This window comes from Budorcas taxicolor, chromosome 6 (assembly GCF_023091745.1).
Source record: "Budorcas taxicolor isolate Tak-1 chromosome 6, Takin1.1, whole genome shotgun sequence".
Taxonomy (NCBI): Eukaryota; Metazoa; Chordata; class Mammalia; order Artiodactyla; family Bovidae; genus Budorcas; species Budorcas taxicolor.
Genome location: NC_068915.1, coordinates 13,456,285 through 13,483,656, shown reverse-complemented (window position 1 = coordinate 13,483,656; position 27,372 = coordinate 13,456,285). Strand labels below are relative to the sequence as shown.

Genomic DNA, 27,372 nt, shown 5'->3' with positions numbered 1-27,372 from the left:
TATTATTCTACAACCTCTTTGTTATAAGTCTTTCTAAATCCAATCTTTCAACCTACGTCACTTAAAAGGTATATTAGACATAGCTGCCAAAGGGATCTTTCTAAAAACAGAAACACAATTACATCATTCTTCTGCTCCTAAATCTTCACTGGCACCTCAGACTGAGCACACAAAGTCCTTTATAATACGCCTCCTGCCCACGTCTTTAGCTGTATCTTCTACAGTTTTCCAACATGGACCCTTATTCCAGCCACAGTCAATTGTTTCTAGTTCCCAGGAGTGTTTCACACTGTGCTACACCTCCACATTGTTACAGCCACGCCACCATCCTGGCTTCCTTCCCTCAATCCTATCAACTTTGTTTACAAAACGAAACAAATACTCAAAAGAATACTCTTCATCCAGAAAGATTTCTTTGAACCAGAGTCAAATTTTAACATCTCTCATTTATAATCTCATAAAACCTTAAGCGTATCTCTGTACATATTTTAATTATTAGGCTCTTGGATAAAAATTAGATAAAAGTCCCTTGAAGACAAAATCTATAACAATAGTTACTATTCACTGCATGTTTTAAATGTGCCTGGTACCTCCTTAAGAGGTTTGTTTTCTTACGAGTAGTCTTTCTATATTAAAAAGTGTCTTTTACTGATAATTTCAGAGTGATAGATATGTATTAAAGGAGGGAATATGGAGATCTTTAACTGCTGGCTTCATTCAGGAGGATACAATCTTGCCAACGTGTCCAATGTTATCAACTCATCTGTAATAAAGTTCTTCTTTTAAATTTGGTAATATTAAGAGAAACAATAGAACCCACATCTCTGGCATTGGCAGGTGGATTCTTTGCCACAGAGCCACCTGGGAAGTCCAAAATACACAACAGATGTAGGTTCAAACCCTGGGTCGAGAAGATCCCCTGGAGAAGGAAATGGCAACCCACTCCAGTATTCTTGCCTGGAAAATCCCATAGACAGAGGAGCCTGGAAGGCTACAGTCCATGGAATCACAAAGAGACACAACTCAGCAACTAAAAAACAATTGTTTATTGTTGAGAGTAAATCTTAAAAGTCCTCATCACAAGGAAAAGAAAAAGAATTTTTCTAACTATGGATGGTGATGGATGGGAAATAGACTTACTGTGATCATTCTGCAATGTATACACATATCAAATCATCAAGTTGTACGCTTGAAACCACAATAATGACATGTCAGAAATATACCTCAATAAAATAAATGACTACAGTAGACTGCTGTCCCTCATCCCTTCAGTGGAAGGCCTACATAGAACAAAAAGGCCAAGTAAGAGAAAATTCTTGCCTCTCTCTGAACTGAGACATCAGTTTTTTCCTAACTTGTAACTCAAACTGAAATAATGGCTGTTCTTGGGTGTCAGGCCTGTTGGCATAAATACTAAAACCACATTATTAGTTCTCATGGGTCTCCAGCTTGCCAACTACAAATGTTGGAACTTGTCAGCCTCCACAATCACATTACACAATTCCTTCCAATAAATCTCCCTTTCCTCCATAGAGAAAGAGATAATTTATGTATCTTTATATATCTCTACAAAAGCATGAAGGCTTGAGTCCTGAGTAAAAATTTTAATCATGGAAAGACAATTAGCCAGCAGAAAATACTTAGAAGTGGACAGTAAGCAACATTAGGGGAGTGTGGTGTCACAGAAGTCAAATGAAGAAGAGGTGATACGACGAATGAGGAGATAAGGGTATTAAATAAGGTCATGAGAACGGATAAGAGTAGAACATTTAAATTTGACAGATGAAGATAATGATAATCAGGGTGGGAAAAGAAACCCATAGAAGGATCACTATATCTAGTAGGATCAAAGATTTATCCTAGTAAACAGTTCTCTCAAAACTTGATAGGAGATCAGAAAATAATGAAGAAAATCCAAAAACAGAAGAAAAGAATCCTACACATAATTTCAGAAATTGGCAGCTTTTCTAAAATATGTCAACTCTATAGGTACCATTACACTGTGAGCATTATTGTGGTATAAATATATTTTATAGTAGTTTTTTTGGTATAGTTAAACTCTTACTACTGCAATGAAAAAAAAAGTGCCAAAATTCCTAAAAAGTTTCATATAAAATCTGATTTTTTAAAAAATCAAAGGAAATTAAATAGTATTAACTGACTTTTATAATCCACAAATTGATCACTGTGATATAGGAATAATTTGACAACTTCTGTTTTCACATCATATCAGCTTATGGATATATCTAAGGTTTTATCTACAGACTTAATATTCAATCAAAAGAACCCAACTTTTAGACTCCTTAGTCCACTGTTTTGCACTTACTTTGTTTCCTAAGTGAGTGATCTTCAGAATTCCATCTTGCCACACTTTTGACTTCTTCATCTTTTGATGAGTATATAGTACCTTATTTCCAAAAGTATAAAGGAAAGAAATGGTTTCTACTTATACATATTAAATGTTATATGTATTTTTATACCCTTCCTTTATACAAAAAATATGTAAGACATCACAAGGATCTTTTATTTATTAAAATTAAAGCACAGATATCGTAACAATGAAACATCAATTTAAAAGAAAAGGAAGAAAGAAACCTGGTCATTAAAGACAATGGAGGTGAGAAAGGAGAGGTGAGAGTATAAAAGGGTCCTGACACCAAACAGGTTAAGAACCATTAATCTAGATAGAATGCCAGTCTTTCGAGAGAAAGAAATTATGCCCTGGTTCCAAGCTTCCGAACAATTTGTTCCAAAGAACTTTGCATAACCAATGTGACTGGAGAAGGAAATGGCAGTCCACTCCAGCACTATTGCCCGGAAAATCCCATGGACAGAGGAGCCTGGTAGGCTACAGTCCATGGGGTCGCCAAGAGTCGGACACGACCGATGTGAACTCTAGGGTTGCCAGACAGAATACAGGGCAATATTTAAGAGATGCATACTCATACTAAAAAATTATTCACTGTTTATCTGAAATTCAAATTTAATAGAGTGTCCTATTTCAGGTTTGGGTTTTTGTTTTTTGTTTTTCTTTGGTTGCTCCAAGTCTTAGTTGCAGCATGTGGGATCTTCTATCCTCACTGTGGCATGCAGAATCCTTCACTGTGGCATGTGAACTTTTAACTGCAACACGTGGGATTTGTTTCCCTGACTAGGGATCGAACCTGGACTCCTTGCTTTGGGAGCAAGGAGTCTTAGCCATTGGATCACCAGGAAAGTCCCAGGTTTGGGGTTTTTTTAAAAATTTATTTTAGGTTTTTTAGCTAAATCTGGCAAATCATTTGTGAAACATTAAAGGAAGGAAGGAAAAAGGAAACAGTGAAAACAAATAAGACTTACAATAAATTCTTGGCTTTCCATTATTTCTTCTGAAATTAGGTTCAGGTGCAGAAAATAATCAGTAGTCATTCAACTATTTATAGCACCTAAAATGAAAAATGACAAATATTCAACCCTGATAACAGAATAAGTATCAACTACAATTTTTCACCACAAACTCTTGACCAGAGAGAGGTGTTTAAGTGTTGAGACTATGTAATCACCAAGGGAAACACATGTAGGGAATTCCCTGGCAGTCCAGTGGTTTGCACTCTGTGCTTTCACTGCAAAGGGCTGGCATCAATCACTGGTCAGGGAACTAAGATTCCACAAGCTTCCAGGGTAAGCCAAAAGAAAAAAAAACAACCCACAGATGAGTAGGCTGCAGACATTTTTCCAGGTGCCATAATATATATCAGAAAATGGATTCTCCCCTCCCCAGAAGCTTGGTTTCTCTAAGAGCTTCAATTTTAAAATTCTCTGAATTGCTACAATCACCACAAGATGGCCCCCTTGCATTTCAAATTTTTCCTTTTACCTTTTCAAAGTCAATGTAACATAGTATCTAAAACCAAATATACATTATAATACACTCTCCAAGGAAAAACTTTTTCAATATAATTGCAATGAGTACTATATTTATCCCATGCTATTGGATAAAACTGTTATTGTGGGCAAATCTGGAAATCTAATATCACTGACAATGAACTGAAGTAAATAGAGATGCCAAAGAAAAGTATTATTATTTTTAACCACTGCCTTAGATCCCTGGGCCAATAGCATTAGCAATACCTGGGAGCTAGTTAGAAATTCAAATTCTTGAGTCTTGAGCTATTAAATCATAAAGGCTGGCATTGGGGTCCAGTACCTGTAATTTAAAAAGCACTGCAGGTGACAGTGATACACACTCAAGTTTGAAACCTACAGGTATTCAATAAAGCAATAATTTGCAATTCTGGATTAAATTCATCCTTTATATGTATAAAATGTACAAAAATAGGCCACCTACATGTTATTTATAAATCACATATATTTAGTACTTACTGTGTGCTATGTACTGTGTATACAGAGCACTAGGCCAAGATACTAAAATGAACAAAATACTACTCCTAGTCTCAAGGAATTTCAGTATAGCAGGGTAATAAACAGTAATTACAAAAAATATGGAAGGAAAAGCACTGGAGGGGCACCCAACTCAGTCCAGGGCATCAAACAAGGTTTCCTGAAAGACATAATGCATACACTGTAAACCGAAATAATCATTAACCAAGGAAAAATTCCAAGGAGGGTATTTCCAAATAAGAATAACATGTACAAAAAAGCTGTGGAAGGCATAATCAAGGAACTCTAGTTTATAATCAAGTGTAAGATAGTGAGTTGTGAGAGATAAGTCTGAAAAAGTGAGCAATAACAGGATGCGAAGGGCATTCTATTTTATGCTAAGTTGTTCGGACTTTTTAAAAAGACAGTGGGAGGCCAAGGCAGAATTTCAAGAATAAGTTAACATAATCTGACTTGGGTTTTACAAAGATTGCTCTGGCTGCTAAATGGAGAAAGGGCAGGGCAAACGGTACACAAATGAGAAATGCATACTTGTCCCATGATATAGTTCACAGCACAGGGCCAGACCTACAGAGGCACTGCCTTTCAGAAATATAACTCCATATCCTAATCCCTCCCCTCCAGCTAACAGGATTGATAGATGCCTAGTGAATGCCAAGAAGATAACAGAGGTCCAAAGAAACACATCCTTGACTGCTGCTTGAACAGCAACTTGCTTCTAGCCACCGAATGGGTTAGACATCCTATATATGTAGATAAGACTACATAGTGTCAACACAATGCTTGGCATGTAGCAGTTAACATTAGATCCCTTTAATAACAGTTATTATTTATTCAGTGTAAATTATATGCTAGAACACTGTTAAAATGCTTTAAATTTTACACCTTATAGTACAGATACTATTTTTTATATTCATTTTACAAAAACAGGAAGTGAGGTACATCAGTATGTAATTTGCCTAAGATCATGAAGTAAATAAATGGCAGATTCAGAATTCAAAACTAAGTAGTCTAAATTCTGGTGTTCCCATTCACAAAAACTACATTATGTGACTATGGAAAACCTACTGTAACAGGCAAGAATGGGACTGGATTCTTTACATATATTTATCAGTCTCATAATCCTGAAAAGTTGTTATTACCATCACAATTTACAGGTTAGAAATCCAGTATTTACTTCTTTAGGATTACTTATATGCTGTTTACCAACTGCAAAATAAATTCCCCCATTGTTTTCCTAAATTAGAAATATTACTTGAGGGATTTGCGATGTAAAAGGTATTGAGACGGTCCAAACTCTTGTTAAGTGGTAGATTACTTTAAAGGATTACACTTCAAAAAAGGGGAGAGATTAGATGTTTTGTGATAATTTAGTACAGAAATACATACATATCTTCACACACACATTATTGTGCTGTTTTTTAGATTTATGTATAAAATTCGGTGTTATCACTAAAATATGACCTGCTCTTGCTAAGTACGATGAGATGTTTTTGGTCCTTTTCTTTTGGAACAAGCAGGATCTTTCGAATCCCTAAGTGGTTCACAGATTTAAAAATTTAAGAATCACGAGCCCAATAGCCTTTTAAGAAACGGTCCAGTCCAGACAACCAAAAGATGCTCACATTTCATTTGCCAACGTTCTAATTATCACTATCGTGTGTAACCAGATGACAATGAAGAAGTGACCCTTTGTCAGTCCTAAAAATAAACAGCAAAACCATCCCGGGTTCTCACACGGATACCGGAACTGCCCAGCAGGAGTTGGGGGAAGGTGGTAAAGACGAAGCACTAATTATTTACAGGTTGCTGGGCCAAGCCGTGAACCAACCTTATCTCCACACAGTTTCGTTACCGAACCCCGTCTGGCGGAGCAAACTCCTTCGCCCGTCGCATCAAAATCAGTGACAGCACCTCGAGCTCAAAACTCCAGCCTATCTACCCTCAATCCCCAGAAACTCCCGAGTGGAAACAGCTCTTCTAACTTGCTCATTGCACAAAACCCACTTTCGAACTTCTCCCGCGAAAAGCCGTGACATCATCAACTCGCGACCGCAGCAGATCAAACCCCACTATTTAGCCCGCCCACCACGGCTCCGGACCTGAACGGCCGTTTTCAAACTGCCACTCAAGTTCCTCTTTGGCTGCTAGCCTCTGTGGCGACTGCGTTCTCCGATGTCCCGCCCCCACGCTGAGCGGGCCTACGCCTGTGACGTAAACGACGGTCGCACAACCTCTGGGCCCATCTTTTCCAAGGCGTTCGGAAGAATTGTCGCTCATGTGACGCTAAAATAACCACGACTGTAAGGTTCGGGGGACGCGAAGGACTGAAGAACGCAGTCTCTGGCCCTGTATTTTGGGAATTGGACAGAGTAAGTTCTAAGTGGACTCTAGGGAAGCCCAGGTTGGGTGAGATCTGAATTACTCTCAGTCTTTTTCTATGCCGGTCCTTTCTGTCATCTCTGGTCCTTCTCATCCCGCCCCCTCCCACCAACCCAGCAGTTAGATTGCCCTAGTGTCCTGGTTCTCTGTGCGCACGCGCAAGACTCCTCCGGCAGCCCTTGCAGTTCCAGTTTTCTAGTGATTGGGGGCGCTTGCCGTCCGGTTTTGGGAGGTTTGGGGTAGTCCCGCGTTTGACGGCTTCCTTGAGGAAGGACGGGTACCTAAAGGGGCAGTAGTCAAAAGGGGAATTGCTTTTCTTCTCAGATTCGAGTTTTGGTGGCCAAAAGATAGCGAATGTGGACTTGTATTTTTAAATTAAGTCATTTCCTTTTTCAGAACTTTTGTCTCTATCATTCAGAGAGCTGAACATCCAGTTATGGAAGGAAGAAAAAATCCAGTGTATTATTGAGTGCGTTAACAGACATACTTAAAAGGGAAACAGATGAGGCGGTTGTTTAGGGGAAATGTGCTAGCAGAAAGCTAGAAAGAGTAAGATGCCGTTTAACCTGGGCCTTGAAAATTGAATAGGACTTGATAAGACAAGGAAGATGAGAAGCTTTTATTTTATTTTTTTTTTAATTTTTTTTTTTTTTAATTTTAAAATCTTTAATTCTTACATGTGTTCCCAAACATGAACCCCCCTCCCACCTCCCTCCCCATAACATCTCTGTGGGTCATCCCCATGCACCAGCCCCAAGCATGCTGTATCCTGCGTCAGACATAGACTGGCGATTCAATTCTTACATGATAGTATACATGATAGAATGCCATTCTCCCAAATCATCCCACCCTCTCCCTCTCCCTCTGAGTCCAAAAGTCCGTTATACACAGCTGTGTCTTTTTTCCTGTCTTGCATACAGGGTCGTCATCGCCATCTTTCTAAATTCCATATATATGTGTTAGTATACTGTATTGGTGTTTTTCTTTCTGGCTTACTTCACTCTGTATAATCGGCTCCAGTTTCATCCATCTCATCAGAACTGGTTCAAATGAGTTCTTTTTAACGGCTGAGTAATACTCCATTGTGTATATGTACCACAGCTTTCTTATCCATTCGTCTGCTGATGGACATCTAGGTTGTTTCCATGTCCTGGCTATTATAAACAGTGCTGCGATGAACATTGGGGTACATGTGTCTCTTTCAATTCTGGTTTCCTCGGTGTGTATGCCCAGCAGTGGGATTGCTGGGTCATAAGGCAGTTCTATTTGCAATTTTTTAAGGAATCTCCACACTGTTCTCCATAGTGGCTGTACTAGTTTGCATTCCCACCAACAGTGTAGGAGGGTTCCCTTTTCTCCACACCCTCTCCAGCATTTATTGCTTGCAGATTTTTGGATCGCAGCCATTCTGACTGGTGTGAAGTGGTACCTCATTGTGGTTTTGATTTGCATTTCTCTGATAATGAGTGATGTTGAGCATCTTTTCATGTGTTTGTTAGCCATCCGTATGTCTTCTTTGGAGAAATGTCTATTTAGTTCTTTGGCCCATTTTTTGATTGGGTCGTTTATTTTTCTGGAATTGAGCTGCATAAGTTGCTTGTATATTTTTGAGATTAGTTGTTTGTCAGTTGCTTCATTTGCTATTATTTTCTCCCATTCAGAAGGCTGTCTTTTCACCTTGCTTATATTTTCCTTTGTTGTGCAGAAGCTTTTAATTTTGATTAGATCCCATTTGTTTATTTTTGCTTTTATTTCCAGAATTCTGGGAGGTGGATCACAGAGGATCCTGCTGTGATTTATGTCGGAGAGTGTTTTGCCTATGTTCTCCTCTGGGAGTTTTATAGTTTCTGGTCTTACATTTAGATCTTTAATCCATTTTGAGTTTATTTAGATGAGAAGCTTTTAAAGCAGAGGCGCAGAGGCACAGAGACAAGAAAGCAGGCAACGCTGGATAGTCAGATGTGACTAGAACTATAGTTCTTAACCTTTTTGACACACCATTTCCTTTTAAAACGTGATTTAAAAGATATGGATGAGCCTCCCAGGAAAATACATATACATCTCTAAATATTTTCTATAACCTTTTAAAGAAAAATTGTGAAAGACGTTGAAATAGCCAAAAAAAGAGGTGTCTAGCTTACTTTTCCAGCTTATCTCTGCTTTTCATTGTCATTGAGCTATGTTACAATTATATGAGTTATAATTGAAATAAGTCTTAAGAGTTATTGCCCTGATTAGTGTTACATCTGTTAACAAGTTCATTTCAATATTTTTACTTGCTTGTATTTGCGCTTGTCTAGTTTTTGAGTTCACCTTTGAACTGGTTTTTAGCACTTAACTAGTTCCCTGGTTAATTACTTAAATAAAATGATTGACGTGTTCATTTTATAAATGTAGAAAAGTCATGGCTTCACCTTTTCTTTAAAATTTACCTTTGAAAATTTCGTGGGATTTACAATAATTTTTGAAATCCATCCCAAATTCCATGGATTTCAGGTTAAGAATTTCTGAGCCAGGAGAGATGGACTTGTGGACACAGCCGGGGTGGGGAGGGAGAGAGTGAATGAATGGAGAAGGTAGCATCAACAGATACACACTACCGTGTGTAAAATGGATAGCTGGTGAGAAGTTGCTGTATGACACAGGGAGCCCAGTCTGGTGCTCTGTGATGACCTAGAGGAGTGGGATGGAGAAAGGGGAGGGAGGCTCAAGAGTGAGGGGATATATGTATGTTTATGACTGATGGTGGCGCTACTGTTAAAAAAATCTTGCCTCCCATTGCAGGCGATGTAAGATGCAATGTTAGATCCCTGAGTCAGGAAGATCCCCTGGAGGAGGGCATGGCAACCCACTCCAGTATTCTTGCCTGGAGAATTCCTTGGACAGAGAGGAGCCTGGATGGCTGCAGTCCATGGGATCACAAAGACTCAGACACTGCTGAAGCGACTTAGCACGAACACACAGATGGCTGATTCGCGTTGTTGAACAGCAGAAACCAACACAACATTGTAAAAAAAAAAAAAAATTTAACAATTTGAAAAAAGGATTTCTGAGTCAAAACATAGACTACATGGTAAGAGGTTGCAAGAGGTTCTACTAAAACGTAGGCAGTGTGAAAGTTAAACATACCTGAGCTTACTTACCTAGCTAGCTTTAGCCAGGTCACTTAACCTTTGAGCCTTTGTAAAAAGTTAAGAGAAATAACCTAGAGGGATTATGAGGATTTAAAACAAGCTGTGTAAAGTAACTGGTGTTACACAGTAACTTTTATTCTTTGTTTAAACCCTATGAAACTAGTTGATTCATTTAACAATTTTTAAAAAATATATGCTGTGTTACCAAAAGATGCTAAAGAATTATTATTGTTGAAAGTTTTAGCATTAGAGTCACAAAATTAGACCTGTGTTTAGACAAGTTACACAGCTTCTGTGAAGGATGGAGGACTTATCGAACAATTTATAAACTATTTCCATATTATTATAACAGTAGTTGTGGAAAACACTGGATGAAGATAAGAGCCATTCCAAAGGTTACATTGATAGGGGTTAATGACAGATTGGTAAATGATAAAATGATAATAAATAACAGTTAGATATTGTTGACTGTGTGCTGTATAGCAGCAATGGAAAGTGCTTTATCCATTTTGATTAATTTTTAAAATAACCCTAGTATGTCAGTATAAATTTTATTCCACTTTGTAGATCATAGAAAGTTGAGTTAACTTGCCCCAAATCCATACAGCTAGTAAACAGCTCGACTGGTTAACTAAGTAGACTATGTCAACCTTAAATAAAATGAGGGTGGTGAGAAGAACAGCAGAACAGACATTGCTAAGAAAGATAAGAACTTTGATTTGGAATGTATGGAATGACAGTATACCTATTTGTTATCATAGGACATTGAAAAAGTAAACTATGACTATCATGTAACTTCCTGATCTTCTGCAACCAATGTGTAGGGAAGAGAACTTGTACCATAGCTCATTTCCTGTTTAATCTAATCCATGTCTGTACTCGAAAATGAAGGTATATTTGATTCTCTACAGATTTTTAAGATTGAAAATTGCAGAGTGTTATTCACATGGGGCAAGATTTTCTGAACTTAATTCTCCAGGCCGCAAAAAAAAAATATATATATAGATAGATAGATAGATAGATAGATATAGATATATGAGAAAGGAAGGAGAGTATCAGGGCTGAGAAGAGAATGCTGGGAAAAGTCTGATTTCTGGGAGATTTGTGGCTTTCTGTGTTTATGCAGTTTTGTCCACTATCTCCTTAGACGGTGGCTTTGACGATGAAAACAAATGGAGAAGTGGTGTGTGTGTGAAGTTGCTCAGTCGTGTCAGACTCTTTGCGACCCCATGGACTGTAGCTTATCAGGGTCCTCCCTCCATGGGATTCTCCAGGCAAGAGTGCTGGAGTGGGTTGCCATTTCCTTCTCCAGGGGATCTTCCCGACCCAGGGATCGAACCCGGGTCTCCCGCATTCCAGGCAGATGCTTTAACCTCTGAGCCACCAGGAGAAGTGGTAATCTGCCCTTTATAGATATTTCAGATGAAAGAGTTAGTAGTGAATTCTGTAGTGACGATCATAGCCTACATTTGTATTTTGTTTATAATTCTACCCCCTTACAAAATAACTTGAAATGCTCAATACTTGACCATTTATTAGATGCTGTTAGTTATATTACTTAACTAGACAATAAATGCCAACGTTGTGATCAAGCTGAAGTCTCTGCCTTCTTAGTGTTTATATTATAATGAAGCAGGCAATAAAATTATAATTCCAGGTAGGCATAAGAGCATATAAGTATAGAAAGTGGTGAGTGAGGGAGGGTAGGGTTATGGTTGGCAGGGAAGGGATATTTTAGATTTGGTGAAAGAGAAAGCCTCTTTGAGAAAGTGACATTTGCAGAGGCCTGGGTGAACAAGGAAGTAATCCCTGCCGGCGTGACAGGAAGCCTGGGAAACAGCAGGAGCGAAAGACGTGGAATGGGGATGCATTAGACTGCTCAAGGGACAGAACGACGGTGTGCTGAGGCTGTAGCGAGCACCCTGAAAGAAGCTGCAAGTGAGAAGTTAAGAGCGAAACCCCCAGGCCAGATCTAATAGGACCTATAGGCCACAATAAGGATTTTTTATTTTATTCTGACTGGGAGAAGAAACCTTTGGAGGATTTTGTTCAAGAAATTGACATTTTATTTATATATTTAAATGATCACTCGGGCTGCTATCTGGAGAATTGATAATGGAAGAGGAGTAGAAGCAAGTAAATGTGAGGATGTGTTTGAACTGCAGGCAAGATACCCGTGATAGCTTGGAACAGGTGGTTGTGATGGAAGAAATGAGGAGTCATATGGATTTTGAAAAGCTAGAGCTAACAGAAATGCTAATGAATTGGCTGTGGGGTGTGAGGAAGAAATTAAGGATTTCAGTGTTTGTGCCCTCTCAGCAATTTTCACTGGTATTTTCTGAGATGGGAAAAACAAGGCAAAAAACGTGGTTTGCTAAAATTTGAGAGTTCAATTTAAGCTTGAGATATGCTTCAGATGAATAAGTGAAGAGGTCAGGTGGGTATTTGCGTGTTGGAATGGGGAGGTAATGGGGTAAGTCGCGAGTGGAGAAGACAGGTTTGTGAAACATCAGCATAGAGAGCCATGGAGCTTAACGCCAGAGGCCCTCTGGAAGGACGTGTGTGTAGATAAGGGAGCCCAGGACTGACTGCGTCCAGTCCTGGGCATCATGGAAAGGCAGAGCAGAGTCAGAGGGTCCAGAAAAGGAAATGGAGAAGACAACTCATGGAAGCCAAATGAGGAAAATGTTTTCAGTGAGGGAGTTAGCAACTGCAGATGCTCCTGAGAGGCCTGGTAGACAGTGGGGATCCTAGTTTTCAGTTTCATTAGAATGATGGAAAGGAAAGCCTGACAGGATGGGTTGAAGTGAGAGTGGGAGGTGAGAAATAAATGGTTATGCAGCACCTGATTGTTTTTCTAATGATTAATTTTGGCATGTACTTCCATTTTATGAGTTAGGCTAGCATCATCTAAATTACCTATGTTTTAGAAATTAGTAGTTACCCGATCAACAGAAGCCCGTTTTAAAATGCCAAAATACTCTTCCTTTGATGAGAATGCACATTTAGTTGGAGGTTTGAAGTGAAATGCATTCATGGCTTCGTACCCTCCTCCTGAATGTCACTTGGAAACAAAATCTGTTTCTATCTGCAGCATCCCTGCTGCACTTTCAGATTATAGCTGACAGTCAGACTCAGGAGACACAAATAGGCTTTAATCTAATATCTATTTAATGAGCTTTAAAGGATATAAGACAGAAGATAGAGTAGGGGCAGAATCTTCCTCTCATCTGGAGACCTAGTCCCAGTCTTCCCAAAATACAGCAATTAACCCACATCCGCTGCTTCCCCCCCGCCCTTATCTAAGACTAGTATGGTGTTTTGGTCACCTTGATACCCAAAAGCCCACCAATCTATTCTATCATGCTGGTCACAGCCTCAAGGCCTGCATGCATACCAACTAATAGCATCTCCCACCCCAGTGCACCAGAGAAGACAGATGAAACTTGCCATTTGTCTTAGTATCACCCCAGGCCCCCTGTTAGTTCTTTGCTGACTCATTTTTGTGTGTATTTAAGTTTAGTGTATCAACTAAGATGACACCATTCAACAGATTTTTGTATTACTATATACCAGGAAATGGGAATGTACCAGTGAGCAAAACAAAGAAATAATTCTTTAGGATAATAAATTAGTAAGGTTTTAAGTGCAGTAGAGAAGACAGGGAGATAGTTGTCTGTCCAGAACTTTGCAGTCTTGTCAGCAAGTAAAGAACATTTTTAAAAATAAAGTGTTTTTCTCTCATTGGAGGTTGTGAAATGAACATGTCAGTATATCATTCTATACTAGAACGTATGAAAAAATGCTGTTAACATAAGAGATAAATTTTATAAGAAACAGGCAAAATCAATGTTTCCGTAGCTAATAGTGAAAATGTTTCCCTGGTAGACATATTTGAGCCCATTTCCCTTCAGATAAAGGCTAAATTAAGTATTTTTTGGTCACTAATTATACTTAATATTTACCTTTTCTTCATATTTGACAGAAATGGAAACTGAAAGTGGAAATAAAGAAAAGGCAACGGAAGAAAGCATAGAAAAGAAAAAAGAAGTAGAGAAAAAGAAACGGTCTAGAGTTAAACAGGTGCTTGCAGATATTGTGAAGCAAGTGGACTTCTGGTTTGGAGATGCAAATCTCCACAAGGATAGATTTCTTCGAGAGCAGATAGAAAAATCTAGAGATGGATGTAAGTTTCCTTCAGTGTATTATACCAGTTTTAAGAGCTGTATCTATTTCTAATCCATATATGCTGCATATAATGGACAATATACACGAAAATGTTTTTGAATCTTTTTTAAACTTATGTTTTCATTAGATGTTGATATATCACTTCTTGTGTCATTCAACAAAATGAAAAAATTGACCACGGATGGAAAGTTAATAGCCAGAGCACTAAAAAGTTCTGCTGTTGTAGAGGTAAGAATCGTTACATATATTACGTGTCACATGATACTGTTAATTAGTATTGACTTTATGTACTGTTTTAAAGCTGGATTTAGAAGGCACCAGAATCAGGAGGAAAAAGCCACTGGGTGAAAGACCAAAGGATGAGGATGAGCGGACTGTGTATGTGGTAAGCCATTTTTCAGGAAAAGCTCGGAACTGTTGTCTCAACAGAAACATTGTAGTATTCAATTTAAATAAAGCTTTATTTTCAGTTAAGTTTTTAACACTTTATTTGTTATTACTAATTTATCATAGGAACTACTTCCCAAAAATGTTAACCACAGCTGGATTGAGAGAGTATTTGGGAAATGTGGCAATGTTGTTTATATAAGTATACCACATTATAAGTCTACTGGGGACCCAAAGGGATTTGCCTTCGTGGAATTTGAAACAAAAGAACAAGCTGCAAAAGCTATTGAGGTAGGTCCACAACCTAAAAGAAAGAGAAAGAAAATTACTAAGTGTTTTAAACAGTAACAAAATTTTGCTTATTTCATTTCAGTTTCTTAATAACCCACCAGAGGAAGCACCAAGAAAACCTGGTGTATTTCCCAAGACAGTGAAAAACAAGCCCATTCCTGCTCTCACAGTAACTGGTGAGTTATTACTAAATACTTTATTAAACATAGATGAAGTAAAAATAAGTAATTAAAATAACATTGTTACAGAAGAAAAGAAAAAGAAAAAGAAGAAGAAAGGCCGAACAAAGAAAGACGACAATATCCAGACCAAGGAGTCAAAGATGGATGCGAGCAGCGAAAGTGTCTGTAAGAAAAGATCAAGGACCACATCTGAGAGCTCTGAAGTAGAGGTTACTGAACCCCAAAAGCAACCCACAAAGAAGAAGAAAAAACGAGAAAAAACCGAAGGGTCCAGCTTACCATTAGTCAAAGCAGGGAAGAGGAAAAGAAGCGGCTCTGAAGATGCAGACTGCCTCACTCCCAAAGCGAAGGTTAAGAAAGTGTCTCAGAAAGACAACGTTAAAAAAGAAGCTCCAGAAGTTTGTAAAGAAAGCAAAGGTATTTCTGACTTTATGTTTAGGATTAGATAAGGAGTTTTCTTCCTAACTCATGTCGTTATTTCTTGTTAATTTAGAATTAGAAGTCTCTACGGAAGAGGAGAAGGATACTGGAGATATAAAGGACGGATCCCTACTGAAAGCAAAAAGAAAGCATAAGAAAAAACATAAAGAGAGGCATAAAATGGGAGAAGAGGTTATTCCATTACGAGTACTATCAAAGTAAGTCACCGGTACAAATTATATTGTTGGCAAATGACACACTCCATCACCATTGCTAAAGTGCAATTCCAATTTGAATTGAACAGAGTTGCATATTAGCAACAGTAATGGCCTGAAGCCGTGATCTGCACAGAAGTTGCGCAGTGTTGAGGTTTAAAAAGGAACCACCGCACTAAAACATGGAAGCACTTATTTTTTTATGAAGTCACAGCAAGTGCCTCCATGTTAAAGTAGAGGGTATTCCTTAATAGATTTAAAGGTATGTCTTGAATATACCAAAGACCAGCAGTGTAAGTAAGTACTCCTTGCATTTTCTTGAAGATAAAATGAAAAAAGAAGACTTACCATCACTAAAACATGGAAGCACTTACTTTTTTAGCTACAAAGCAAGTACATCCACGTTTAAGTGGTGGGGAGCCCAGTCTTGGGAAAAATAAAAACGTGAATTTTCTTAACCTGTAAAGTACATTTAGAAAATAATCTGGGAACAGAATAAATGCCTGACAAACTTACATTAAGCAAAGTGGAAATAACAATTTCACCGTTAAAAGGACTACTTGCTACATGTTCATTACTTTCAGAGCTTCATTAATAGCCAGTTTCAACAGTTTGGTAAAATGCCAGATCTTAAGTCCTTTTAAAGTATTGACTTGGAGACACCTCCACTGAAACATGGAAGCACTTACTTTTGCTTTACACAGCAGGTACCCCCATGTTAAAGCAGAGGGGATCCCCTTTTAGCTTCGATAAATTATATAAAAGTTGCCATCTTGTATGCAGTGGCGTAATTTGGATTCACTTCTACTAAAACATGGAAGCACTTACTATTTCAAAAGTCACAGAAAGTACTACCATGTTAAAGTTAAAGGGAGTCCATCTTCTCAAGAGGTGGAAGATAAGTAGAAGAAATGGCATACCTTTTAAAAGAGAGTTTCTTTCTTAACTTTCCTGGATTACAGTTTCCAAAGACTCCGGTTTTCCTCTTGGAGGGTTAAAAGGCAAGGACTTTGGGTACTTCTATTTATACTATTCTTAACCCCTGAATTCCTTTTCCCTTTTTATCTCAGAGAATCATTACAAGAGCCCTTTGTTATTCTAATGTATCAGCTCTCAGGGAATGTATGGTCCTGGGTGGGTCTGGATTTTTTTTTTTTTTTTTGAAGTATACAGATGTCAATGTTAACAGCTAAAACCATTACCACAGATATTCTCCTCTTTAAAAAAAAAAAAAATCCCCTATCTGCTTGTTTGATGGCACAGATTAGGGTAACAATGAGTGCTCCTGCAGAGCCAGGAGAGGCATTGTGTTTCTATCTGGAGGAGCTCTAGCTGTTTGAAGAAACCTCTACACGTTAAATGTATGTAAATAAATAAATTGCTTCCATGGGGTGTTTTTTTTCTTCTTAGAAATTCCTTTGATTCCAGTAAATACTGAGGAATGTTACCTTTCAAATTGGAAGCAGTTTAACAAATCTTAAAATTTTAATTTTTCACCCAGAGTTAACTGACTTTTCTAGTTAAATGTTCCTAGTTAGTTGACTCAGTGCTTTTATTTTTGTCAGTCACATATTTGAAAAATATTCAAGAATTGAATCAGCAAATATAAAACATTTAATCTGAATGTTGGGACAGAGGGAACTCCCCTTTTCTTGTTTGCCAGATAGACTTAGAACTCAGGAAATAATTTAAGTGTGTTTAAAGAAAGATTGGGAGAAGGAGTGGTTGTAAGTCACTGAATGTCTGTATTTTGAGACTTACTTTTTATTTAATGATCTGTTGTCACTGTTTAAAAGTACAATTATTTTCACTACAGAACAGAATGGTTGGATTTGAAGAAAGAGTATTTAGCACTGCAAAAAGCCAGCATGGCTTCTTTGAAAAAAACAATATCCCAGATAAAATCACAATCAGAAATGGAAACAAATGGAGTACCTACTAATTCGGGAATGAAAAATGAAAAAAGTAAGCATCAATATGATAGTTTTTGTAACATTATATTGTACTTATACTAAAACACACTGAGTTATTGTAGGATAAACTTTAGCTTTTGAAACTCAATTATATAGTGGTTGTTATTAAAGCAATTACTGATTTCTCAAGTTGTCCAGATATGGTTTATCCTTAACCTAAAAATATTTGAAGGGCTCATTTTAAACTGAATCTTTTTTAATCACATAAATTTTCTCTATACAGTTTTCATTAGTAATCAAAATTAGTGATGAGTGCCTAGTCTGTAGTTCATCGCATTTGTAGAAACAAAGATGATCTTTGATATTTATATTTTAAATTCCCATAAGTTGAAAATATAAATTTCCACATTTGAATTGTAACGGTGTACCTATACCTGTTTATTTCTTTATTGAGTAAAACAATTTGTTATTGGTTCAGTGAAAGGGGACATTTTTTCTTTAAGATTTTAAAAGTGTTCTAATGCTAAAAGTTTGCATTTACAGTAATAAGAGTTTCTGTATTTTACTTTATGGTAATCTGTAATAAATAGTATAATTTACAATATAATGACCTTATGAGTAAGTTTAAATTACTTAAATAAAGCTGGGAGACCATTACTGATACTCTAGAGCAGGCCTATAAGCGTTAAATTATTAAATTAAGAGATATTTTTCTGGTGTTTTTCTTTTCGCATCAACAGCAAACAGTGAAGAGTGTGGTCCTCAGGAGAAAGTTAATGCAGCAGGACCACAGTTTGTGAGTGGTGTGATTGTGAAGATCATTAGCACCGAGCCTTTACCTGGCAGGAAACAAGTCAAGGTAATGCTTTTGAATCCCCATGATAGTTGTTTCTCTTTCTTCTTAAAAACCCCCATGTGAAAGTGTTTTGAATATGGAAAATAAGGCAAATCAAATTAGAATTTGTTCTCTTGTGGTAAACTGCTTATTGGGTTTGATTCCATAATAACCCTTTAAGTCTGACTTGAAGCAAATTCTGATACCTGAAATTCCTCACTGAATCAAATTTATAGTGAATTTAGTTTAATCCTTTATAGGAAAATAGCAATTTGTGCTTATTTTTATTGGTGCCCTAATGGTTGTATATAGGAAAAGGATGAAACCCTACTGTAATTATTATAGCAAAAGAGGAGATTAAGTTAAATGCTTTTTCCCAATATTTGTTTTCTCAGGGGACCTTTTCTGTTTTTCAGAAAAAATCCAGAGAAACTAGATTTTGGAGCAATACTTAGGGATAAAACTTTCATAAAGATTGAACTAACATTAAAGTTGGTTTGTGATTGTTTCTAAAATAAAACTGTAACTATTTGCTGTTTTCTTATTTGGAGCAAACTAGAGAATTTGTAATTTGTTTTCATTAGAGCTTTTAGTTTTCAATAAATTCCTAAAAGATTTTGTGACTTAAAAAAAAATCGGAACTATTTTGAAACAAAAGGGATAGTGTACATATTTTTCACTTACCGTAGACTTAATTTTTGTCTGTTAATGAATCCTCTTGAGAATTGAAATTTTCTCCTGAAAAAAATGCAGGATTGTTGTTTATGGCAAGAAGAGCCTTTAAAAATTTTATTCCTGAAAGTTTTTTTGGTATTTTCAGTCCACACCGATTATTTTAAAATTTTTGAAACAATTACAGTAAAGTGTAAAGTATTTTGACAATCTCCAGAATTTATAGTTTACACTTTAAGTTCCTATCCCTGCAGTTCTCGTCTTCTTTCATTTTGTAGAGTTTATCCCCTACGGCATTTTGTACTAGCATGGCAATATTTGTTATTCCCATACTCTTTTTAGTGGGAGTACCCTATTTACTTTTAAATTTTGTCATCCATTTAAGTGAAACACTTTCTTTTTAATCTAAGTAATGTGTTCTGTAACATAGCAAGTATATTTATAATTCTTAGCTGAGGTCAGCACCATATGGTATGTTGTTTTGGTTTTCCATAGACTGTTACCAGTAAACATTTTTTAACTTCTGTAACCATTAAAGTTGCTCATTGTAACCATCTGTAAGCACTGTTTATCTGAAACCCTATCCCTTAAAATCCTGTATCTGTCACTAACACGTAAATCTAGACTCTCACTACAGTATTGATGAGGAATTTGGTCAATCCCAAATTGATATACTAGCTTGAACTTCAAAATTTGTTAGCAAAATAGACTTTGCAATAAAAAGGATTAAAAAATTGAAGATGTAAATGCTGCGGTGGTTAGTCAGATGGCCCAAGTTTTCAAAGAAAAATTACTCAAAGTTTGTTATTTTGAATAACGGGAATAGGTTTGATTATATTTATCAGAGAGATTTTATTATCTACATGGTAATTATGTCAATTACAAATTCTTCATTTTTGATCACCAAAATCATAAAATAAATGCTATTAACCAGGTTATTACTTACATTTTGCTGGAACAAAAAGTGAGCTATGATTCTTACTGCTGTCTGTGAATTGCCCATGTGATAGCCAGGTTAATTTGTCATTCTAAGAAGGGTTTTAAATCTGGAGATTAGCCTGACATTATAATGGATATTTAGTAAATATATCAGTTACAAAACTCTCACTACTACCAGTAAACACATTCAAATTTCATCACTTAAAACTATATTTCCTTCTTTGTGTTTAAATTAAATACTCATTAACTAGATAGAGAAATGGGAAGAATTGGCAAGTATATTTCTCTCCAGTTTTCAGTTTTTAAATTGAATTTGCCTATAAAGTGTCTATTTTGTGATAGGCAGTGTTTTAAGTGTTGGATAAATTAAGACTTAGTACCTGGCTTGTATTAATATATAAGCATGGATTTTTACTACTTATTCTTTATTATTAACTAAGGCACTTTTCTTATGAAGTAATATTTCCAGGTATTGCTGAGTTTTTTCTGTAATTCAGAATTTTAAAATTCAACATCAAAATGTAATCTAGGGAATCCTCTGGTGGTCCAGTAGTTAGGATTCCAAGTTCTCACTGTGAAAGACTTGGGTTCAGTCCCTGGTTGGGGAACTAAGATCCCACGAGCCAAGAGGCATGGCCAAATAAATATTTCTTTTAATAAATAAATAGTCTAAATTAGTTGCATCTTGAAATTTTAGGTTTAAACTCAAGGGGTTGAGGTAGGTAGGGCTTGCTTTTTTTTTTTTCTTTCAGTTGGGAACCTTCAGTTACTTTAGCTTTATGAATGGAAGTTGATGAATTAAGAATTAGTGTAACATTCCTGCATAATTACCTTGCTTACACTGTAGAACCTGCTGTGAAAAAAAAAAATGACTTGGGAATGCAGGAATCTTGTTAATTTGCCCTCACAGCAGGCCTTATAGGTAAAACTTCTCATTGCTACGTGACTCTTAAGAGGTTGCTTAGATGTTTTATCAGAGTAAAAACTCCAGCCCTATCTGTATTCCCATAGACAACTTGAGAACCAAACATCTTTCTGTGCTCCTTGAAACATTTTTCACAAGTAGTTATAAAAAGTTTGCATATATTTTAAGTCCTAAGTGATTTTATCCAGGTAAGTGGAAACACAACTTCTTCCTTGATGCCATTTCAGTTTTGTTTTTCATTTTACTCTCTAACTACACCCAGACATGGAACCCTTCTTCTAAATTTGAGGGTTAGAGGAAAGTATTTGTACATTCTGTACTATAGATCTTTTTTCCTTATGCCACATTCCCATCTAGTACAATTTTAAAGATACTGTTAAATGAAAAAAAGTTGTTAGAGTTGATGTTAAATTGGTCCTCAGCTTTGTCCAAGTCCATTTCTAAGAGCATTTGTTTTGAGGTCTTTTTTTTTGGTGGTGGTTTGGTTTTTGGTTTGGGGTCTGTTTTGGGTGTCTTTCTTATTAGCTTATGGGATCTTAGCTCCCAGACCAGGAGTTGAGCCTGTACCCTTGGAAGTGAGAGTGAAGAGTCCTAACCACTAGACTGCCAAGGAATTCTCCATTTGTATATATCTTAGAAGCTAACTGGAATGAATTAGTTACTCCTAATTTGAAATGATATATGGCTCAATTTTATAACAGATCCTACACTGGAATAATTTTAGAATTATAATGAAATGTTTTTATTATTTATTTTAAGCCCTTCTAAATTCTAATGCAGGATACTTTGGCAGCAATCTCAGAAGTTGTTTATGTTGATTTGCTGGAAGGAGATACAGAATGCCATGCTAGATTTAAAACTCCTGAGGATGCTCAAGCAGTAGTAACTGCACATTCGGAAATTAAAAAGAAACACTGCTGGAAACTAGAGATTCTTTCTGGTAAAACTTTATAGAACCTCCTCTTTTTTTTTTTTATTTTAACAATGCTTATTTTAGGGTGACTGTTTTATAATTTCCAAGTTTGGCAAATGAAACTGGGGGAGGTTTCTTTACACTAATATGTGCAAAAAAGGCATTAAATAACTCAGAAAACTATTCTGGTTCTACTGAAAATACAAAGCTATGGATGTGTTTCTTCATTTATATCCTTATGTTCAGTGATAAGCATTTTTGTGTTTGTTTGTTTAAAGGTGATCATGAACAGAGGTATTGGCAGAAGATTTTGGTAGATAGGCAGGCCAAACTTAATCAACCTCGTGAAAAGAAAAGAGGCACTGAGAAGGTAATCAGTTCATACTTGGTAATTTAAATTTCTGGCTGTTTCTTTTATAACTTGGTGGTAAATGATTATTTAAAGATTGTCTTAATGGTAGAAAGCACAGTGTATTTAGAGTGTAGTTTTTAGAGATATGAGTCTCTACAGATAAGACTGAGAAACTATGCATATCATTCCCAATAGCAATGGTAAGCTTTATTCCTTTTTCTCTAGAATAGCTGACAGGGGAAATAAACAAGCTTAAATTAGTACATTAAATAATTTATAGAAAAAAATAATAATTTAAAGCAAGTCTTTCAGTAATTTTACTTTTAAGAATTTATCAGATGTTTATTGTTGCTAGTAAGCTGTTTATTCTTTTTAAAAATATTATACGTGTTAAAGTTAGTACATCTTAAAGTGCTTGGAGCAAAATAGGGCATATAATAATTATCAATTTCTAAATGTGTACTGTAAAAATCAGTAAAACCCAAAAAGATGTATTGCATTATTTTATGAAAAATCATACTTCCTATGTTCTGAGTTTGTTAATTGTTCCTATTTATAAAATTCTTTTTTTTATAATTGGAAAATCAAGTTTTTTTCATCAGTCTTGCATCTCCTAGGATTCATTGAAATTTAAAATGACTTGGGAGGAGGTTTTCTACTGATCTTTGTTAATTCTCTTTCCATGAATGCAGTCTGAATTTGTTGAGATAGAGAGGCCTCCTTCCTCTTTAAGGACTCTTTCAGGTCTATGAGGTGTTAATTTCAAAGCCTACTTAAGCTTTGATTAACTTAAATGTTAAAATCATTAATCCAGAACTCACAATTGAAATGAAATCACTTTGTTAAATAATATTTTTCCTTCTAATTGGTGTAAAATATCATTTAAATTGTGTATATTTTTAAAACTAGAAAAAAAGCAGTTTCGTATTGAAGAAAGACTCCATCTATATACATTAAATTTGAGACAAGGAAATACACACTGACAGAGAATGTTGTAAATTCGGTTGAAACCAGTGAGCAGTTCTCTCATTGAGTTGAAGAGTTCTCATGTGTTAATGAATAGGATCAGGCTTTTAGCATGATTTGTATGTTAGGCAGACATCTGAGAGTATAGAATTCTAGCTAAAGCAGTGAAAGTACTAGTTTGCTCATTTCATAAAATGAAAAAAGGTTCCACACGACCTAGCTCCTCAGAGGAGAGAGGGTTATTCGTTTACTACTTTGTTAATTCATTTAAGTAACATTTTGGTATTGGTTTGTGTTAGCCACTGTTTAAGAACTGAGTGTCTAGCCATGAGTAACAAGGTCTCCTTTTTTCATGAGGCTTAGAGTTAATATAGGTCAGATGATGACCAGTGCTGTGCAGAAAACTCAAAAGTATAATGAGGTACATCAGATGAGGTTCCTTGGGAAGTTCTCTACAGAGGTGACGGTAGTGCAGACCTTAGGGAAGTGAGCAGACAAGCCAGGAGAATTTAGGCGCTCCGCTTGACACTCTGAGGCAGCGGAAAGCACAGAGGGTCTTGAAGGGAGATTGTCAGACTAGGAGGCCAGTGTAGCTGGGATACAGGAAGCAAGCAAGCGTGTTAGTGATGGAAAATAAGTGTTTTAGAAAATATTAACAGTCAAAAGTATAGTGTAAATGCCTCGCTGACATGCCATTCTACCATTTCTACAGTAGTATACTTGAGTGAAAGAACAATACTAATAGAAAATCCTGGTTATTCTTTTCACTTTGTAGAGGAGAGGGCTACTGGGGACAGTTTTCTAAGCTCTATTCAGTTTGTAAAGAATTAAAAGACAATTGATAAAGAGATACTTTGTTTTCTATGTATGATATTTTGACATAAAAATCAAGTGCAGATAAATTGAGACCTATAACAAAAGGTCAGTAAGATGAAGGAAAGACCTGCCATAAGGGTCTCATTCATTCTACCTCAACCAAATCTTTCTAGTGTACCCTTATTACATTAAGCATTTTAGTAAAATTAGATAACAGGTATTGGAGACACATTGAGGCTTTTCTCATTTTTCTTTAGCTTGCAAAGCACATTTGAACTTTTTCTTGTTTTTACCGAGCTCGTCTTTCCTTTATAAAGTACTGACAGGTCAGCTATTAAACAGATAAAGATAGAATTCATAAAATTTGCGAAAAGCATATGGTTATGAGTTTTAAACACTTAAGTTTTGACTCCACTGATCAGTTTGCTTTTAGTTTAATCTGAAAGTGACTTCCTAAAAACTTAACCACAATTAAAAAAATGAAAAGTAAATAAATAATGGTGACTTCCTAAAAACTTACCACAATTAAAAAAATGAAAAATAAATAATGGCACTTCCTGCCAATGACCACTTATCACCAGCTTAAAAAAACTATTTTAATGAATAGTCATTAGAATCTGTGTTTATAAGAGAATAAGATTTTCATTTCCTCCAAAGCTAAATATGCTACTTTAGTTTTTCTATCAAGAAAGCTTTTGGGCACTTTATTTATTTATTTATTTTTAACTGTATCCAGCTTTATTAAAGATACTTTTCATAAACAATCATGGTATTTCAGGCAGGACATGGGCAGACAATCGTTAACAGTATACAACTTTCAAACTCCCTTTTTCAATGGACTACCAAAATCAGAAAGCCACTATAAAAACCCAATGAAATCTTCATGTGATGCTCTGAACAGGGAAAGTTTAGAGTGAGGGTTGACATTTCACATTTAGCATGTTGTTTAACAACTTTTCACAAGCCGACCCTGACTTTCAGGAAATGGAAATGAAAATGGCAGAAGTATCACTCTGAGGAGCCGCAGCCTAAAAAAAGGAACTGCTGCTCTTTTGAAGGACGCCATCTCAACGGTGACACTAGAAAGTCCAGATTGCCTGACATACTCGTCATCAGTTTTGGGGGGGCACGGGGTTCAGGTTCCGACAGGTCTCTGGGTTTAGTGGAGTCAAGTCTGTGCTGAGGTGGAGAGGGAGAAGAGGACATAGAAACTAAATTTTAGCTTTCCCACACCACAAGGCGTTTGTGCCAAGGTGGCTAATGTGTGTCAGCATCAAGGAATCCCTCCTTCCTGGGAACCAAGAGGAAGTCTCTCAAAACTAGACGGGAAAGGTATTTTCCCCCCACGTCAATTCAGCTTCTGAGACATTCTGTTAGTGATGTGCCCTTCCCCCAAAAAACAACAATGAAGTGTTCTGTGTGCTAACAAAATAGCTTAAAAAAAAAAAAAAGTAAAACAAAATTCTGCATTTTTATAAAACTTGATAAAAAATAGTATTTCAAACTGTACAGTCACCAGAAGTACACAGTTATCAAAAATGCACACACTTCACTTGGCATCTCCAGCACCTTCAGCTTTCTGTGCCTGGTCTGTTTTGGCGTCTCCATTTTCTGCAGGGTTATTCCCATCCTTGCCATCATCGGCTTTCCCCTTTTTCCCTTTGGGTACCTTCTCTCCCTTCTTTGCAGGGGCCTTTTTAGGCTTGGGCTCTGGCTTTGGAGGAGCAGGTTTAGCAGATAACCTTGCAGATCTTCTCTGTGGTTCGTCCTTCACCTTGCCTTTATCTCCTTTAGCATCCCCTTCAGCCTCTCTCTTGGGCATGGTGGCTGCGGCGGTGGGATGTAGGCGCTGGACACGGGGATGCAGTGGGGCGCGGGCTTTAAGTCGATCCAGGGGTCGCTCTCGCCTCTTCTTCACACTGCTCCGCTTTTGGGCACTTTTAATGGTCTTCTTTATTCTGCATAACTTCATTTGCCTTCTTTAAAATTTTTGATTATTTATGTAAGAGTGTAATAATAAGTACTTTTAATAGCAGATCCTTATTTAGAATATTTCTCAAATTTGTAAGCAAAGTGTCTTAATACTCAAACCCCAAGGGATATGATGAAACAAAGATTGGTCTTCAACCCTCCTAAAATGTCAAAAAAATTTTTTTAATTTTATATTGACACATTGGTGATTAACAGTGTTGTATTAGTTTCAGGTGTATAGCAAAGTGATTCAGTTACTACACATATACATGTGTTCTTTTTCAGATCCTTTTCCCATTTAGGTTATTACAGAATACTGAGGAGCATTCCCTGTGCTGAATAGTAGGTCCACGTTGGTGGAATTATGGTTATTTATTAATTAAATAATAACCAAATTATTGGTTATTTTTAATTGAAAATAATTTTAGTAGTCTAGAACTAAAATGCAAGGATCTTAGATAATTCAAAGATTTAATATCTACATTTAATAAGCTCTAACTTAGGTAGTTCTCTCTGTAACTGATTTGACCTGAGCTTAATTATCTCATTTGTTTTCCTCTTCCCCTTTTTAAAATATTTTATTCAAGCTAATAGTTGTGAGATTTTTCTAGTCATAATTATCTTTCTGTTTTTAGGTATCCAGTTCCTTCTAATTTCTGATTTTTTTCTCTGTAGTTAATCACCAAAGCCGAAAAGATTAGACTCGAAAAGACTCAACAAGCAAGTCAACACATTAGATTTTCTGAATATGACTGAAAAAAATTTTTTGTTTACCTCTTCAGATTTCACTGGATACTAGAGCTATTCTTAGGAATATCTTTTTTTTTATGGTGGTAATGCATAATGTTTTTCTAAAAGCTACATTTAATTAAATAGTTTTTCTTAAATTTGTAAATACGACTTTTCCTGGAGACAGTTACATTGTTTACCACAGTTTTTCTGTAAACCTTGCGTTTGTTGAAATTATATGACACAAATCAACCTCAAAGTGATTTAGAAAATAAATGTGTTTGAAATTATCATTAAGTTTGCTGTTTTTATATTACAAAAACAACATATATGCAAAAATAATAATACTATCTAAATAGCTTGGAGGAAGTGTTTAACAGAGAATGCTCATTGTGCTTTTTATTTTGTAACTTGCTTTTTCCATTTGAAATATCTTAGATATCCTTTCATGTTGATTTATACAGAGGCATGTGTGTGATATTTCATTCTGTTTATTGTACTTTGCCTGTCCGAGCTTCCATTGAACTGACCATATGAACTGTTTGCAATTTAAATGTTTTAAACATACTAAGTTTGTTTTCATAAATGAAGTTAAACGTTTTATTTTGATTAGACAAAATAAAATGTACCAGATGCTATAAACAAAGAAAAGAATATCTTTTAGGAACCAGCCTTTGGTATAATTGAAGTATATCATTTTATTCAGGAAAATCACAGAAATGAGTGTTGAAGGCCTTCCTAGAACTGAATGTCCAGGGATGT

The 27,372-nt window shown here is 36.3% G+C and overlaps 3 protein-coding genes across 3 annotated transcripts in view; 1 reads left to right on the top strand and 2 right to left on the bottom strand.

The window, feature by feature from the left end:
* Nucleotides 1–3,408, bottom strand: part of ZGRF1 (zinc finger GRF-type containing 1) — a 51,995-nt gene extending 48,587 nt beyond the window's left edge. The window contains exons 1-2 of the mRNA XM_052642202.1: nt 3,340–3,408; nt 2,327–2,407 (exon numbers count right to left, since the gene is read on the bottom strand). Coding sequence (XP_052498162.1) covers nt 2,327–2,407; nt 3,340–3,408 — 150 coding nt within the window. The remainder of the gene's footprint in view (nt 1–2,326; nt 2,408–3,339) is intronic.
* A 3,230-nt stretch (nt 3,409–6,638) lies between these two features.
* On the top strand, nt 6,639–26,701 carry LARP7 (La ribonucleoprotein 7, transcriptional regulator). The gene is made up of 13 exons (XM_052641832.1): nt 6,639–6,752; nt 13,882–14,082; nt 14,212–14,312; nt 14,386–14,469; nt 14,598–14,762; nt 14,845–14,938; nt 15,011–15,361; nt 15,438–15,582; nt 17,396–17,544; nt 18,233–18,351; nt 21,644–21,803; nt 22,055–22,146; nt 26,557–26,701. The coding sequence occupies exons 2-13, from the start codon at nt 13,884–13,886 to the stop codon at nt 26,635–26,637; spliced, it is 1,740 nt and encodes a 579-aa protein (XP_052497792.1). The 5' UTR covers nt 6,639–6,752; nt 13,882–13,883; the 3' UTR covers nt 26,638–26,701.
* LOC128049588 (non-histone chromosomal protein HMG-17-like) lies at nt 25,183–25,829 on the bottom strand. Its single transcript, XM_052641833.1, has one exon. The coding sequence runs from the start codon at nt 25,730–25,732 to the stop codon at nt 25,460–25,462; it is 273 nt and encodes a 90-aa protein (XP_052497793.1). The 5' UTR covers nt 25,733–25,829; the 3' UTR covers nt 25,183–25,459.
* Nucleotides 26,702–27,372: the final 671 nt, after the last annotated feature.

Coding starts and splice junctions, on each gene's coding strand:
- LOC128049588 (XM_052641833.1), bottom strand. CDS start 25,732: ATGCCCAAGAGAGAGGCTGAAGGGGATGCTAAAGGAGATAAAGGCAAG.
- LARP7 (XM_052641832.1), top strand. CDS start 13,884: ATGGAAACTGAAAGTGGAAATAAAGAAAAGGCAACGGAAGAAAGCATA. Junction 14,083..14,211: donor AGAAAAATCTAGAGATGGAT/GTAAGTTTCCTT, acceptor TGTTTTCATTAG/ATGTTGATATATCACTTCTT. Junction 22,147..26,556: donor AGAAAAGAGGCACTGAGAAG/GTAATCAGTTCA, acceptor TTTTCTCTGTAG/TTAATCACCAAAGCCGAAAA.